The 16,837-nt window shown below is 35.9% G+C and overlaps 1 protein-coding gene across 2 annotated transcripts; it reads left to right on the top strand.

The window, feature by feature from the left end:
• The first annotated feature begins 1,596 nt into the window (after nt 1–1,596).
• On the top strand, nt 1,597–16,395 carry LOC126757424 (protein argonaute-3). 2 transcript variants are annotated; one of them, XM_050471338.1, is made up of 3 exons: nt 1,597–1,727; nt 1,910–2,024; nt 13,483–16,395. In XM_050471338.1, the coding sequence occupies exon 3, from the start codon at nt 13,485–13,487 to the stop codon at nt 16,185–16,187; it is 2,703 nt and encodes a 900-aa protein (XP_050327295.1). In that variant the 5' UTR covers nt 1,597–1,727; nt 1,910–2,024; nt 13,483–13,484; the 3' UTR covers nt 16,188–16,395. The 2 variants fall into 2 exon arrangements, with proteins under 2 accessions (XP_050327295.1, XP_050327287.1); XM_050471330.1 differs by having other exon boundaries at nt 1,597–1,844.
• Nucleotides 16,396–16,837: the final 442 nt, after the last annotated feature.

Genomic DNA, 16,837 nt, shown 5'->3' with positions numbered 1-16,837 from the left:
ATCGGAAAAAATTATATTGCTCTTTTCGCATATTGCTGTAGTTCCATTAATTCATTCTATTGGCAAGAAAGTCATAGTAAAATAATAAAACAAATTGTTTACACCATTGAATATAAGCAACAATCTGACATCTTCTAAACATGACATTTGTCCGCTCGAATTTACGCTGCAGGTTGAAAGCACTTAAGCCACTTATGTAATACCATGTTCAGACCGACACTTAATCACACGATTTCGGCTGTTGAGTGGTTTATCCCACTAATCTTATAAATTTATCAAGATTTCGCCATACAAAAATGACAGTTCAAAATCACTTCATCGGAGTGATTTGAAACTGATCCACGCTAAATCTCTCTGTGCGACTCTGATTTTGCGGCATCTACTTGGCAGCATTGGAAATCAATTACATTATCACAGCTGATTTAGACACTACAAAATGGAAAAAATGTAAACAAACAAATTTTTATTAGAGCAATGAATTTAATTTCTGCTGAAAATCGACTTCCCAAATGAAAAAATGCGTCCATTAATTCCATTATATGGAAAATATTTAAAAGAATACTGCTTTTATTACAAAACACTATATGGCAATGTTTTATTTTGATAAATATTGAGCGATGTAAATTCTTGAATGGCAAAAACAGCTGTTTTTAATCTTTTCAACGGCAGTAAGAACACTGTTGGGTTATGAAATGTTTAAATGTAATCTAATCTTTTAAATTTTCGGTCTGAACATGGTATAAGGCCGTTTTCATCTATCAGTCAAGTTCTTTCGGTAAACAACATTTTCTATCAGAACTTATTTAATTGGTGGTTGCTAACCGGACATGGCCCTTAATAATCAACAGTTTTAAGATGACATCCTCCTGAAAACCGCATAAAATTCTTGAAAATTAACAATATAATGTATTGATACACTCATATTATCATAAATCTATGTGATCAGCTGTTTTAACATATTTTCGTCAAATTGCTTGACGACTTTAATGGAGAAATTTATATAAAGACGACGTTCAAGTTCGACAAGTTTAATTGTGGTGATAGAAAAGTGTCAGGGTATTGCAACTTGAAAACAATTAATTGATCGTGTAACGTCCGGGATAATCCATTCTGAAGTTTTAACCCACACCGTCCATAATTTTCTACATAATTCCGTGTGAATTGCTTCCGTAGTTTTAAACTTGAATATGATAATAAATATAAAAACCTATAGGGTAACATTTAGATTAGCATCCCTGGATTTCGGGGATGCTAATCTAAATCCCAGCCAACCTATATCTTAAAGTGCATTTTGTACACCATTAGTTGCAACGATCCAAATTTTTGTTATACGACATATGTACATTCTTAAGTACGCATTTATTCTTAGAAAAATAAAAGACGCTTCAGATATGCCAAAATCTGTAAATGCAAGTTATTTTCGCCCGTGAAAAGTTTTGAAATGAACTTACACTTGCACGAATGACCACACAAGAAATTTGCATGCTATTTTGTATATATTATTTTTACATTGGATTCATTACTGTGTGTGGCCGCAGCGTTAGGTTGAGTAGCGACGGTTGGTGATGTACTAGTTATTTTCGTTTCATTTGTTTGCAACCCTGCACACTCTACAACGTAACAAATAAAACATAACCAGTGCCTTAGCAAGCTTTGTGTAATTTTCCATTTATCCGCGTTATTCTGTGGTTTAATTATTTACTTCGGGGCACAGTTTACAGATTTAAGTATATAAACGTTTAATTGATGCAGTTGTAAAATATTCATTCTTCCTGTTCATTGTTATCGATGCCATTACATTCTAAATGCTATTGGCTGTTGATTTAGGGTGGATTGTTAATTTAGTAATTTTGTGTTATTAGTTAAACTCAATCTCAGTTGATAATATTAGGATGTGATTATTGCACAGGGTCTTTAAAATTGGTGCTGCTGCTTCTTGGAATATACTAGAAGAGTGCCGTTAGGCGATAATCATTCATAGCTGTACCTAAGCTGTACAATCAGAAGCATCACAGTTTTCAGCGGTAAGTTCTTTATAATATTTATTTAATTAATTTTGAGTTGTTGAATTTTTAAATATTAATTGCAAATGCATAAGTCAAACGACATCTACTTATGTATGTATACGTGAAAGAAAGTATTGTTAGTTCCACTGTTCATAACTCAAGAACGGCTGCACCGATTTGGCCTAAAATTGGTGGGGTGTTAGCTTAGAACTTACTTTGCTTATAAGTATGTATACAGGAAGACGGTTATAACGAAATCGACGGGTAAATTTTAGAATAGCATCCCCGCATTTCGGGGTTGAAATGGGTATTCATGGATAGAGGAGATTTTTGAGATATTTGCATTTAAAGTTCAAAAATTCAACTATTTAAAATGCGTATTTCTCCCATTAATAATGAATTTTATAGTTATATTTTTAACTTTTATATCTACTAACACTTCTCTAATTCGTTTCTAATCATTTATTTTATATTTAATAGTGCAAAAATAGGCTATGATTTAGAATAGCATCCCCGGATTTCGGGAATAAAATGGGTATCACTGGAAAGGTGACGTTCTCCAGATTACGAAAATATATATATATAGTTCCCGCTGACTTCCGCGCCGCGCTTCAAAAAAATAACCATGGCAACCCATTTCTTATAGTGAAAATGCAGAGAATTGTAACTAAAATAAAATAATTAAAATAATGCTTTATTTACAACAAATATAAAAAAATTAATATACAGAAACGTTATAGTGAAGTGTTAGTAAGTGAAAAGTGCATAATATAAGTGAAAAAGTTACTCACAATTCACAAATTATCAATGTAAAAGTTGTCAATTTTTCAACTTTAAATGCAAATATCTTTAAAACTAAATATATAGTATAACTGAAAAATGCATTATAAATTGGAGAAACACGCATTTTAAATAGTTGATTTTTTTAACTTTAAATGCAAAAATCTCAAAAACCATGCTATTCTAAATCGCAGCCAAATCGACTAAGCTCGCCATGCCGATCATTTATTTGTTTTTAAATTAAAAAATATATGGGGTTGTAGGTACCGCAAACGCTTAGTTTGATATTCGAGATATTCGACTTTAAAGTTCAAAAATTCCCAAAATTCGAACATTTCAAGAAGCTATTTCACCACATTAAACACACTTTACTCACATTTTTCACTTCAAATTAATTAAATTAAACTATAAACTTTTAAATAAATCCACATTTTACACTTTTAGCAGGTTTTTTTTTACCTAAGAAATCTTTATTTTAAAAATTACATGTTACACTCGTAGTGAACATCATTTGTGTGCTAAAAATTACGACGAAATGCAGCGCTGCCATGTGATGATAAGATATGCGTATGGATATTTTCTTTTTTAAATTTATTAAATAAATAAGTAATATTTTATGGTAATATTATATTATAATATTATATATATTGTCACCTAAAATACAAAACAACGTATTATCAAAAATAAATGGAAATCGCTGACAGATATAATAACCAAAGTTTAACCGTTTTATAACGAAAACTCAAATTTTGTTTCAATATGAGTGCATGATAACCAAAAACTATAACCACTTTATAACAAAAACTCAATATATTTTTTTTATTTTTAACGCAGAAGGAGTACTATGCGAAAGTACTTCAGTCACCCCGATATGATATAAATTTTATAATATCATAGAGTTTTAGTTATTTCTGTTTATTAAATATAAATCACATATACATATACATATGTACATATGTAGATGGAAAAAGTGTTCCCACTTTGTTAAAAAACGAGCGTTGCCACAACACCAAATATGTAGGATTCTTAAAGATTTTTCTTTGTTTATTATTTTGCGTGATTCTTTTTTCAATATTAATTATAATAAAAATTACTTTTCAACATTTTTCAAGTTATAATTGAGTTGTGAACACTTTTTCCATATACATACATATGTACATATATGTGATTTATATTTAATAAAAAAATAAGTAAAAATCTATGAAAATATTGCAAAATTTATATCATATCGGCGGCCTTCGGTCGCGCTCTAAAAAAATAACCCTGGTCAAGCGAATACCCAAGGTGATCCAGGTATTTTATTATTTCATTACGTAATATTATTATAATATATATATATATGGAGTCATGTGTAGAAGTTCACGCAGATGAGGAAAGTTCTCTGATCGCCATTCACTTGGGAGTGGCCAGAAACGATTCTTTTAAGTATGTCTCAAGCAGCTCACGACATCCGGTCTTTGACCAGGTATCCTCTGGGTAGCCTAAGAACATCCGTTTGAAGGCGAGCTAAAGTGAGAAGGCGAAATATCCACTACGTTGGGTTGTGCGCTGGGTTTGGGACCCGCCCTGTAAAAAAAACACCCCCAGTGAATAGTTATAACCAGCCTCGGATGAGAGACTCCCCTTTTGATGACGAACATGGCAAACGAAATAAGGACTATGATATCAGGGCACGTACCTGGAATGTCCGGACCCTTAATTGGGAAGGTACCGCTGCCCAATTGGTTGATGTCCTCGCGAAAATAAAGGCTGACATCACCGCCGTCCAAGAAATGAGATGCACGGGACAAGGACAGAGACGAGTAGGTCCTTGTGACATTTACTACAGTGGCAATATAAAAGACCGCAAGTTTGGTGTTGGATTCGTGGTGGGAGAGAGACTCCGTCGCCGAGCACTATCATTCACTCCGGTGAATGAACGTCTAGCCACAATCCGCATCAAAGCGAGGTTCTTCAACATATCGCTGATTTGAAGGACGATGTGACCAAAGATGCCTTCTATAAGCGCTTGGAGCGCGCTTATGAAAGCTGCCCCCGCCACGATGTGAAAATCGTGCTTGGTGACTTTAACGCCAGGGTGGGCAAATAAGGTATCTTTGGCACTACGGTCGGTAAACTCAGCCTCTACGAGGAAACATCCCCAAATGGGTTGAGGCTGATCGACTTCGCCGGGTCCCGAAATATGGTTATCTGTAGTACTAGATTCCAGCATAAGAAGATTCATCAAGCTACCTGGCTGTCTCTGGATCGAAAAACTACCAACCAGATCGATCATGTTGTGATAGACGGAAGACACTCTCCAGTGTTTTAGATGTGCGTGCGCTCCGAGGTCCCAACATCGACTCGGACCACTATCTTGGTGCAGCCAAGATTCGCACCCGCCTCTGTGCAGCATAAAACGCACGCCAACAAACACAAGGAATGTTCGACGTTGAGAAGCTGCAATCACAACAGACAGCCGAACGATTTTCTACTCGGCTTGCACTTCTGCTCTCTGAGAGCACTCGTCAACAACTCGGTATAAGGGAACTGTGGGACGGCATTTCAGACTCCTTTCGTACAGTTGCAACCGAAACTATTGGTTTTCGGAAAGTGCAAAATAACAGCTGGTACGACGAGGAGTGCCGTGTCGCAGCGAAGAGAAAACAGACTGTCTAACCCTAACGTTACGATCGACCACAACACGTGCGGGATGGGATAGATACCGAGAGTTGAAGAGGCAAGCGAGGTGCATTTGCAGACAGAAAAAGAAAGAGGCCGAAATGCGTGAGTACGAAAAGCTTGATAAGCTGGCCGACAGGGGTAATGCTCGAAAATTCTACGAAAAAATGCGGCGGCTTACAGAAGGTTTCAAAACCGGAGCATACTCTTGTAGAACCCCCAAAGGTGATCTAGTCACCGATGCCCAGAGCATACTTAAATTATGGAGGGAAAACTTCTCCAGCCTGCTGAATGGCAGTGAACGCGCAAAGCCAGGAGAAGGCGAACCCGATTCCCCAATCGCTAATGATGGATCAGACGTTCCATTGCCCGACCATGAAGAAGTTTGAATAGCAATTGCCCGCCTGAAGAACAACAAAGCGGCGGGGGCCGATGGATTACCGGCCGAGCTATTCAAACACGGCGGCGAAGAACTGAGCATGCCCAACGATTTTTTAAGTGTTCTATGACCAAGCCATAAAACAGGAGACAATCTGCGCCAACTACCGTGGGATAAGCCTCCTCAACATCGCATATAAGGTTCTATCGAGCGTATTGTGTTAAAGATTAAAGCCCACCGTCAACAAACTGATTGGACCTTATCAGTGTGGCTTTAGACCTGGCAAATCAACAACCGACCAGATATTCACCATACGCCAAATCTTGGAAAAGACCCGTGAAAGAAGAATCGACACACACCACCTCATCGTCGATTCCAAAGCTGCTTCCGACAGCACGAAAAGGGTCTGCCTTTATGCCGCGATGTCTGAATTTGGTATCCCTGCAAAACTAATACGGCTGTGTAAGCTGACGTTGAGCAACACGAAAAGTTCCGTCAGAATCGGGAAGGATCTATCCGAGCCGTTCGATACCAAACGAGGTTTCAGACAAGGCGATTCCCTATCGTGCGACTTCTTCAATCTGCTTCTGGAGAAAATAGTTCGAGCTGCAGAACTAAATAGAGAAGGTACCATCTTCTATAAGAGTGTACAGCTGCTGGCGTATGCCGATGATATTGATATCATTCAAAAGCCAAACTCTATAAGTCGCTCATAATTCCCGCCCTGCTATATGGTGCAGAGGCTTGGACGATGACAGCAACCGATGAGTCGACGTTACGAGTTTTCGAGAGAAAGGTTCTGCGAAAAATGTATGGTCCTTTGCGCGTTGGCCATGGCGAATATCGCATTCGATGGAACGATGAGCTGTACGAGATATACGACGACATTGACATAGTTCAGCGAATTAAAAGACAGCGGCTACGCTGGCTAGGTCATGTTGTCCGGATGGATGAAAACACTCCAGCTCTGAAAGTATTCGACGCTGTACCCGCCGAGGGAAGCAGAAAAGAAAGAAGAAGAATATTATTATATAATATTACTTATTTGTTTATTCAATTTAAATAAGAAGTTTTTACTCTATACAATACACTTTATTACGTACGTACAATTACTTTACAGGCTAAAAGTGAAAAATGTGAGTAAAGTGTGTTTAATTTGGTGAAATAGCTTCTTGAAATGTTCGAATTTTGGGAATTTTCGAACTTTAAGGTCGAATATCTCGTAAACTTACTTATATATATATTTTTTAATCAGGAGGACTTCCTCTTTCCAACGGTACCTTCAAAGCACGGCGCCAAAGAAATCGGATTTGTGCCAAAGATTGATACATTGTCATGAAACTTGACACAAAGAAAGCCGCTAAGACGGGAATAACTTTAGTATAGCACTCCCGATTTCGGGAATGAGATGGGTGTGAGTGGATAGAGGGTGTTCGCCAGATCAATAATATACATATATATGTACATAAATATTTATATACAGCTGCAGGAGACTTATAGTTTTCTATGATATTCGCCACAAAAGTCCGAAAATTCAAATAATATTTTAGCATACCCATATATTATAAACGAAAAAAATAAATAAAATGGCAAAGATTAGACAGCAAATAATTAGATATATAAAAGATATAATGTTTTTTTTTTACTTGGAAGTTTTTTGCTTTATAAATATAATTTATGAATTCAATTATATATTAAAAAATAACCCTCATTTGATCCAACACTATTACCTGCATCAAAAAAATTACGCTGGTCGATACAAAACTGGGTTTTATCAAGGGAAGTGAATCGATTATGGATTCTGTATTTGCGATATAAACTGTCTCTTCTTCCGTCTATTTCTGTTCGTTTGATAAATATGGGGTTTGGTAACGCTTATTATTTGTTCACATTCAACAATTTTGTTATTGCGTAAATCACTGAAATTTAAGAAAACTTCAATTATGATATAAAACAATTTGTGCACTAGTTGTGACTAAGTTAATATTTAAAAAACTATTGAAGGATGTGTTAGTGATATAGTATTGAATAACAACAGTGTAAAATTCATAATACAATGAAAAATAGCTAAATATGCAATTTGATACTTTTCGGGCTTCAAATGCAACTATTTTGAAAACTTGAGGTCGCTGTGTCACAATATTTTTTTACAATGGATAAAATTGAATGTTAAAGCTATATAATGATTGTTCACCTACAATTAGAACAGTAGAAAAGTTGGTTGCTGAATTTAAATGTGGTCGTACAAGCCTTGAAGACGATCCACGAGGACGTCCAAAAAGCTCAACACCAGAAATCATAGCCAAAATACAGGAAGATCGTTTATTGACTGAAAGAGGTTTGGTAGAGGCTCTACGCATCTCATTAGGTAGTGTGAGTCATATTTTAAGGAACATTTTGGGTTTTAGAAAGCTGTGTACACAATGGGTGCCGCATTCGCTAACAAAAACTTTCTCAGCAGCATTTGTTGCGTTTTAAAAAGGATTAAGTGGATGAGACTTGGGTCTATCATCATGATCCTGAATCAAAACAAGAGGCTAAGGAGTGGTGTGAACCTGGTTGTTCGGCTTATAGCATTTTTTGGGATGCGAGAGGAATTTTGTTGGTGGATTACTTGCAAACTGTTAAAGGAATTAATTCTGTATATTATTCTTTTGGACCAGTTGGAGAAAAAAATTCGTGAATAAAGACGCGGTTTGCATAAGAAAAAAATCCCCTTTCATGAGGACAATGCATTGTGTCACAAGAGCATTTTGACAATCGTTAAAATCCATGAAATAAAGTTCGAATTCTTGGAGCATGCACCGTATTCCCCAGATTTAGCCCCCAGTGACTTCCATTTGTTTCCAGAATTCGAAAAATTTATGCGTGGCAAGCGTTTTCCATCAAATTAAGAGGTATAACGGCTGTTAAAGCGTATTTTCAAGCCCCTAGATATCGAATATGTGGCCCGCAGTATCAATAGTTGACTTTTGAGCGAAAATATGGGTAAATTTATGAGATATACCATTGAAATTCAGTCAGAAACCTTTACTGATATTCGTATTTCTGTGTATCAAAAAATGGGTTTAATCGGGCCAATACTTCCCTGAACCCCCATATACCTAATATAAAGATATATCGGCAGTTTTACCCATAACAGTATATCTTTGCGAATAAAATATATACAATTCGGCGAAAACTTGATCTACCCCCCATATCACTATTAGCAGGATTTTCCAACATTGGGCTGACTTTGCTCCATCTAATCGGTGATTGTATGTGAGGTACCTTAATGAATCCCAGGGAACATTTTTTTTCAGTATGCGACATGATAATAGTTAATAGATAAAATCGAGTCGAACTATCCCAATTCCCACATACTACGTATAAAGATTTTCCCTTTTCTAACAATTCTTATGCCGAATATGTCGGTCAGTGTATGAGTTATAAAGAGTATATGTATGTATGTATATATAAAATTGCTTAGCCCTTTCTTACTTGTTTTAAATAACTATTTAAATAGTCTAAGAGCCAGTGAAAAGCTACCAGTATTTATTTGACCCGACCTAGGGTTTTGTTCAGTGAGGCCCCTATACTTATTGTACATGACATGGGGACTCACTAAGCCCAACGTGGCGGACGCGGCGCGCCCAGGTAAGACAGGTATCGATTTTTGATGAAATTTAAATGTATTTGACCACGTCTGCCGTTTTGCAATTTTACAATATATTATTATTATTATCGAAAAACAACAATGGCAGACCATTATCGCGCGTTTAACATTGCAGCAGACGGTTTTGAAAGTGCTGAAAAAAATAAAATTTTAAAAGTATTTGACCAGATCTGCCATTAATATATTTTATTCATTAGGGTCTTATAAACTTATTTTAATCACGGCAGACGATTTTATTGAGTACTCACTTCAGCAGACAGCATAATCTTTATTACTATCCGGTCAGGTATATGCATAGACTGTTTGTAGCTATGCTTCATTTTTCCCCTAAAGATTATTATTTCACTCACTCTAGGCTATATTACTCTCTTGTAAACAATGTACTAAAACATATAAGGTATTGATATTAAAAAAATATATATTTTGAAAGAATTTCAATTATCTAGGTATAACGCAGTTAGCAAATAATCATTCAAATATTTATTTGATTTATTTTTATTTAACCAAGACAACATTAAAAAAGCGAGTTAAAACCAATACAACATTAAAAGAAAAGAATTAAAACCAATACAAACCAAATTTTCTTCACCAAGCGTCGCAAATGCTTGTTGAAATTCAACATTTTTTTTTCAGTAACGTAAAAGGTTTTTTCTTCCCTTTATTAAAAAAAAGCTGGATTAAAATCACATCCTGTAAATGAATGGAAGCCGATTAAGCTTTTGGCTAACAATTCACCAAGCTCCTTATAAATTTTCGTGACGTCAATATATCTTTCGTTATTCCCAGTTCCATTGAGCATCCAAATATTGGAATGAGAATTTTGTAAATGTTTCATATTACCAACCATTATGATTAAAATATCGGTATCAGAGGCTCTAATAACAATATTTGACTGCTCAGTGATATTGCAAGCATGATAGATTATCTTGGTATCGGCTTCTTCATGTGAGTTGCAACAGAAACTTTCAACAACACTTGATTGGGTCTTGTCATTTTCAACTTGATACGATTGACAAGTTCGAAAATTCAAAAATATCTGTCGGTTACCCAAAAATGATTTCATTTCTTCACTAGACCAATGTTTTGCAAAAAAATCTATCAGAGCTTCCTTAAATTTAGTATTTTTCAATTCTTTTGCAAAATCTGACGGCGGTGCCTGTTCAGGCCCTGAAATTGTGTAATCAATCAATGATGCTTCACGGCGTAGACATCTTTCACCATCTTTTATTGATGGAAAAAAATATTGGTCAAAGATGACATCGATTCTTCGGGTAGGATACTTTGATACCATTTGCAGAAACTTTTTTGAAATACTCCCGAATGTTTTGGGAACTTCTTTCATTGAGTGTAGGATGAAAAATCCATCAATTAAAATTACATCTACATTACGGGGTGGTTCTTGATCAATATTCATTACTTCATTGTAAACTTCAGTATCAGGCTTAAAGTTTAAGAGAACACTTTTTTCAAATTGATTTTTCTTAGAAGTTCGTAAAGGTTCAATTTTGGACCGAAACTGTTTTTTTTTTATTACAAAAAAACATACATCGATGTTTGCCGAAGCAACATTGTCGGAAGTTTGAACGGTTGATGATGTTGTTGGGACTGCAGATGGCTCTTCCTCCAAAGGCTGATGAGCTTCAGCGTCCATTTCTTCGGTCTGCGGAAGGTTCACATTTTCTACTAGGGAATTATGTGCAATCACATTCTTAATTAAACTATCAGCTGACGTAGAAGGTTGCTCAATTGCAGATGAAATCGCACTGGGCTGTGGTGGAACTTTTTCTTTAACGTCTGTCAAGATGCGTCTGCCTTTTTAATGCAGTGAATGTTTTATAACAAGTACCATGGTATGCAGAATCATAAAGTTCGTCCGGTAAAATAATATTATGATATCTTAATTTATGAAGTTTCCGTAACCTCAAAATCTTTTTACATTTTGATAATGTCTCTGGTGAGAAAAGCTATAATTTTTCAGCCTTTACTGTGTCACAAAAACACACACTTTAGTTTTTTTTCTTCACTCGACATTTCAGATAAATCAAATGAATAATACACTTTGAAAGATTTGATAAATAACTTTAGAAATTCACAAAACACAAGGCACTCTATTTAGGTTCACACCTAATCTGACAAAAACCGTTGAAATGAGAATACAACTTGGCCCTCTCAAGTCTAAAATCTGAACGATTCGAATGCTAGTAAGTTTACAAGAGAATACTATAGCCTAGAGTGAGTGAAATAATAATCTTTAGGGGAAAAATGAAGCATAGCTACAAACAGTCTATGCATATACCTGACCGGGTAGCAATAAAGATTATGCTGTCTGCTGAAGTGAGTACTCAATAAAATCGTCTGCCGTGATTAAAATAAGTTTATAATGAGTTGAGTTGAGTATAAGTTATAATGAATAAAATATATTAATGGCAGATCTGGTCAAATACTTTTAAAATTTTATTTTTTTCAGCACTTTCAAAACCGTCTGCTGCAATGTTAAACGCGCGATAATGGTCTGCCATTGTTGTTTTTCGATAATAATAATAATATATTGTAAAATTGCAAAACGGCAGACGTGGTCAAATACATTTAAATTTCATCAAAAATCGATACCTGTCTTACCTGGGGGCGCGCCGCGTCCGCCACGTTGGGCTTAGTGAGTCCCCATGTCATGTACAATAAGTATAGGGGCCTCACTGAACAAAACCCTAGGTCGGGTCAAATAAATACTGGTAGTTTTTCACTGGCTCTTAGACTAAAATACGCATATTAATACAACTGACGATCACCACAAAGCACTTAACAGATTAGAATCTACTTTTACTGAAGCAATTAAGCAAAACTATGTACATAAGTAAAAAACTTTATGCGACGTAAATAAAACAAACTGTGTAGAAATACTCGTATATATTTTACGGCTGTTTGAAAAATGTTAAGTTTTAATGAAGACTTCTTTAACTCGGAAGTTTTTTTTTTGGGGATTGTGGTGATTCGGATTAGGCAAGTACAACTGTATACAATATTAAAGGTTTAACGTTGAATATTAATAGGATAGATATAGACTTTTGTTTTGACCTCATATCCCTAATATAATGAATATAGATCTTGTAATTGACGCACACATATCAAATCAGTATATCAATATTCCTCTTCGCTTGTGTTTATATCACATTTAAAGATGATTTTAATATAATTTAAGCTGACGGGGTAAAATACAGGGTTTGTCCGGAAAGTAATAGGACTGATTTTCTTCTGTCGCGACTGTACTTCGGAGCGTACGCGCAGCGACTGGATTCGGTAAAGCGCGATCCTAGCTAACGAACGAGCGGATGGTCAGTTGTCTCCGAGCACCTAGAGAGTCAGGACAAACATTTTCGCGCGTCGTGTTTCTGTGTTAAACTCGGTAAATCTGCATCAGAGACGTTTGATGTGAACAAGAAGGCTTACCCAGGTGATGCTTTAGCAATAAGTGGTGTGTTTCGGTGGCACCCGGCCTTTTTGGAAAGCCGGAAAGAGGTCGTTGATGAATACCGTGCTGGCAGACCTGCGACTTCAATAAACACCGACAATGCGACTCGTGTGCGCAAAGCTTTGAACTCAGACCATCGACGTAGTATTCGTTTAATTGCCCAGATGTTAAATTTATCAAAATCTGTGGTTCATGATATTGTGACGGAGCACTTGAACATTGGAAGTAGCACAACAACAACGCCTGGCAGCGCATACATCGACGCAGAAGTAGCTTATTTTTATCGACTCAGTCCTATTACTTTCTGGACAAACCCTGTATAACAATAAAACTTAGTAGTTCCTCTTAGTTCCACTCTTTTCTTCGAATAATGAATTCTTTCACAACTTTTTTGAATAAAAGGTTTGCTAACTTCTGAAGATATTTCCCCGGCTTTGATTCTTGCAAGTAGTAAGAGTATAAAATGTTCGATTACACCCAACTTTAATCCTTCCGTACTTATTTTAGAATTAATAATTTTTTTTTATTCCCACAGTGATGGCAGCACGCGGACGCGGGTTCCTTTATTCACTTACGGTGGACAAAGATTCAACTGACTCCTCACAAAAAGACAGCGGGCTTGGAAGCAAAAGCCTTCAATCTACCGGAGAGTATCGTCGTATCGGACGAGGCAAGCTTCTAGATGACTTGGCTTCTTCATGCGCTAACATGACTCTTGAGTGTCGTTCTTCCGACGATACAAACCAAAGAAATACAACTTCTTCAAGTGATTTGAACAAACCTTCTACGTCAGGTGGACGTGGCCGTGCAAATGTATTCAAAAATTTATTTACTCCAGAGAAACCAGATCAAATACTAAATACTCAGCCTATATCGTCCACACCGGTTACCATACCTAAAGCTGAGCTGGAATCAAAACCAGAACCCAACTTGGACTTAATTCAGTCAGATATTTATAACCCAGAAAAGAAGTATGGTAGTAAGGGTATGCCGGTTCGTTTAGCATGCAATTACATTCGGTTGTCGTCGGATCCCGAAAAAGGAGTGTACGTATACGAAGTGCGATTTCATCCTCCTGTAGATTCACTTAGTTTGCGCATGAAATACCTAAATGAACATCGCGATGAATTTGGAGGCACTAAAACATTTGACGGAGTAACACTTTATTTGCCAATTTTACTAAAAGAAAAATTAACGACATTTATTTGTAAAAGTCTTGCGGATAGTTCTGATATCGAAATACGTATTTTATTCAAAAGGAAAGAAGCTCTCAAAAATTGTATTCATCTTTACAACGTGTTATTCGATAGAGTTATGAAAACATTAAATTATGTTCGTTTCGACCGAAAGCAATTCGATCCAACTGCTCCAAAAATTATTCCACAAGCTAAATTGGAAGTATGGCCGGGATATGTTACCGCGATTGATGAATACAAAGGTGGCTTAATGTTGTGTTGTGACGTGTCACATCGACTTTTATGTCAAAAGACTGTGCTGGAATCATTAGTAGAGATCTATCGCTCCAACTCAAAGTTGTTTCAAGAAAATGCTAAAAAATTTCTATTGGGTTCCATAGTTATAACTCGCTATAATAATCGAACATATAGAATAGATGATATATGCTTTGATAAAAATCCAAAAGCAACATTCCAAACCAAACAAGCCGAGTTATCGTATATCGATTATTACAAACAGAGTCATAACATTCTTATAAAAGATGAGAGTCAACCGCTTATAATTAGCATAAAGAAGCAAAAGACCGCTGATAAGAAAGCTGATGAAGACTTAGTGGTATGCTTAATTCCTGAGTTATGCTATTTGACTGGCTTACGAGATGACATACGTTCGGACTACAAATTAATGCGTGAGATCGCCACATTTACAAGAGTCTCACCTAATCAAAGACTGCTCGCATTAGAGAAATTTTTCAATAATGTTAACAAGTGTCCAGAAGCTCAAAACATACTTCAAAGTTGGGGATTAACATTGAAGAATTCTCATGAATGTTTAAATGGAAGACAATTTGAAGAAGAACAAATAATTTTTGCTAAAAAGCAATTCTCGGCTGGTATAAATGCAGACTTTTCTAAATATGTATGTAACAATGAAGTTCTGGAGGTGGTGCATTTAACAAATTGGATATTAGTGCATTGCAAAAGTGATACAAGATGTGCCAAAAATTTTTACGAAAATGTGGAGAGAAATTCACGCTCTTTAGGAATACGTGTTGATAAGCCGAAGATGGTTACTTTGGATAATGATCGAGTAGATACATTTGTGAAGGCATTGAGAAGTCATATAGATGGCCAATCACAAATTGTCGTATGTATTAGTCCTACAAATCGTGATGATCGCTATGCGGCTATTAAAAAAGTTTGCTGCGCGGAGATACCAATACCTTCACAGGTAATAAATGCACGAACACTTTTGAATGAGGCCAAAAATCGTTCGATAGTACAAAAGATCATGTTGCAAATGAACTGTAAATTGGGTGGATCATTGTGGGCCGTGAAAATTCCATTTAAAAATGTTATGATCTGTGGAATTGATTCATATCACGATGCCGCTCAAAAGGGAAATTCCGTTGCCGCTTTTGTGGCGTCATTGAATTCTACTTATACAAAGTGGTACAGCAAAGCTGTAATACAAGGCAAAAGGGAAGAAATCGTTAACGGTCTATGCTCGTCGTTTACAGCTGCAGTAACACGTTTTCACCGAGAGAATGGAAGATTTCCTGACAGTATTATTATATATCGAGATGGTGTTGGTGATGGTCAATTGCCTCTTTGTTCCGGTCATGAGATACCACAACTGGAGGCTGCTTGTAAACGTGCTTTTACGGATTATGCTGTAAAAATAACTTTCATTGTTGTTCAAAAGCGAATAAATACCCGATACTTTGCTATGAATGGATCCAGTATCGATAATCCGCCTCCAGGTACAATCGTTGACGAATGTATTACGCGTTCAAAGATGTACGATTTCTATCTGGTATCACAAACTGTACGCCAAGGCACTGTTACACCGTCTCATTATATAGTATTAAGAGACGACGCTAAGTATAGTCCTGATATTATACAAAGGCTGACATATAAACTCTGTTTCATGTATTATAATTGGCCAGGCACTATTCGCATACCGGCTTGTTGCCAATATGCGCATAAAATGGCATACCTCATAGGTCAAAGCATAAGGAGGGCTACTGCAGAAGATCTTTCTGACAGACTATTTTACCTTTAAGTTTTTTTATGATTAAAGAAAATTTTGTATTGATTACAAAGTTATTTAAATACTATTAATTTCTGCCGTTACCTTTATGAATGAAAAATAGCAAAAAACGATTTTGAATGAATATTTTTAATTTTTTACGATTTCAATATACGTGAAGTGTATTTCTGTTCCGTTGCCTTTATGAATAATAAATTGTTAAAAAAAAAAACATTTTTAAATAATACTTATATTTTTTACGATTTAGTTGGTTTCCGTTTTGCTAAATATCAATAGAGAAGTTTCTGGTGGAAAGGCGTTTCTTTACTCAACTAGCAGCAAAGAGTACAAGTTCAGAGATCAAGAAGCAAAAGAGAGAACTGTTTTTTCTCTAGTGAAATATTTAGTTTATTTCATAACTGCTAACTGTTACTAAGCTGAAACAAAAGCTGAGAGCTCCTAGTTTCTGCTAGTGAATTTTCTACCCGAAGAAAATACATAGCTACTGCCATATGAAGAAACAGCTGTTAAAACACACGTGTGAGCAAACGAGATTTGATTAAAATTGTTTAATTGATATGATGGGATTATTAAAAACGAAGTTTTAAAATTTTTTAGCTAATTTCTGCTATTTGCGGCTAGTTTATCAGTAATCTAGGAATCAAGCCAATTTCGATTTTGAA

The sequence above is a fragment of the Bactrocera neohumeralis genome, chromosome 2, assembly GCF_024586455.1.
Source record: "Bactrocera neohumeralis isolate Rockhampton chromosome 2, APGP_CSIRO_Bneo_wtdbg2-racon-allhic-juicebox.fasta_v2, whole genome shotgun sequence".
Classification (NCBI taxonomy): domain Eukaryota; kingdom Metazoa; phylum Arthropoda; class Insecta; order Diptera; family Tephritidae; genus Bactrocera; species Bactrocera neohumeralis.
This window is presented reverse-complemented; position numbering and strand designations above follow the sequence as displayed.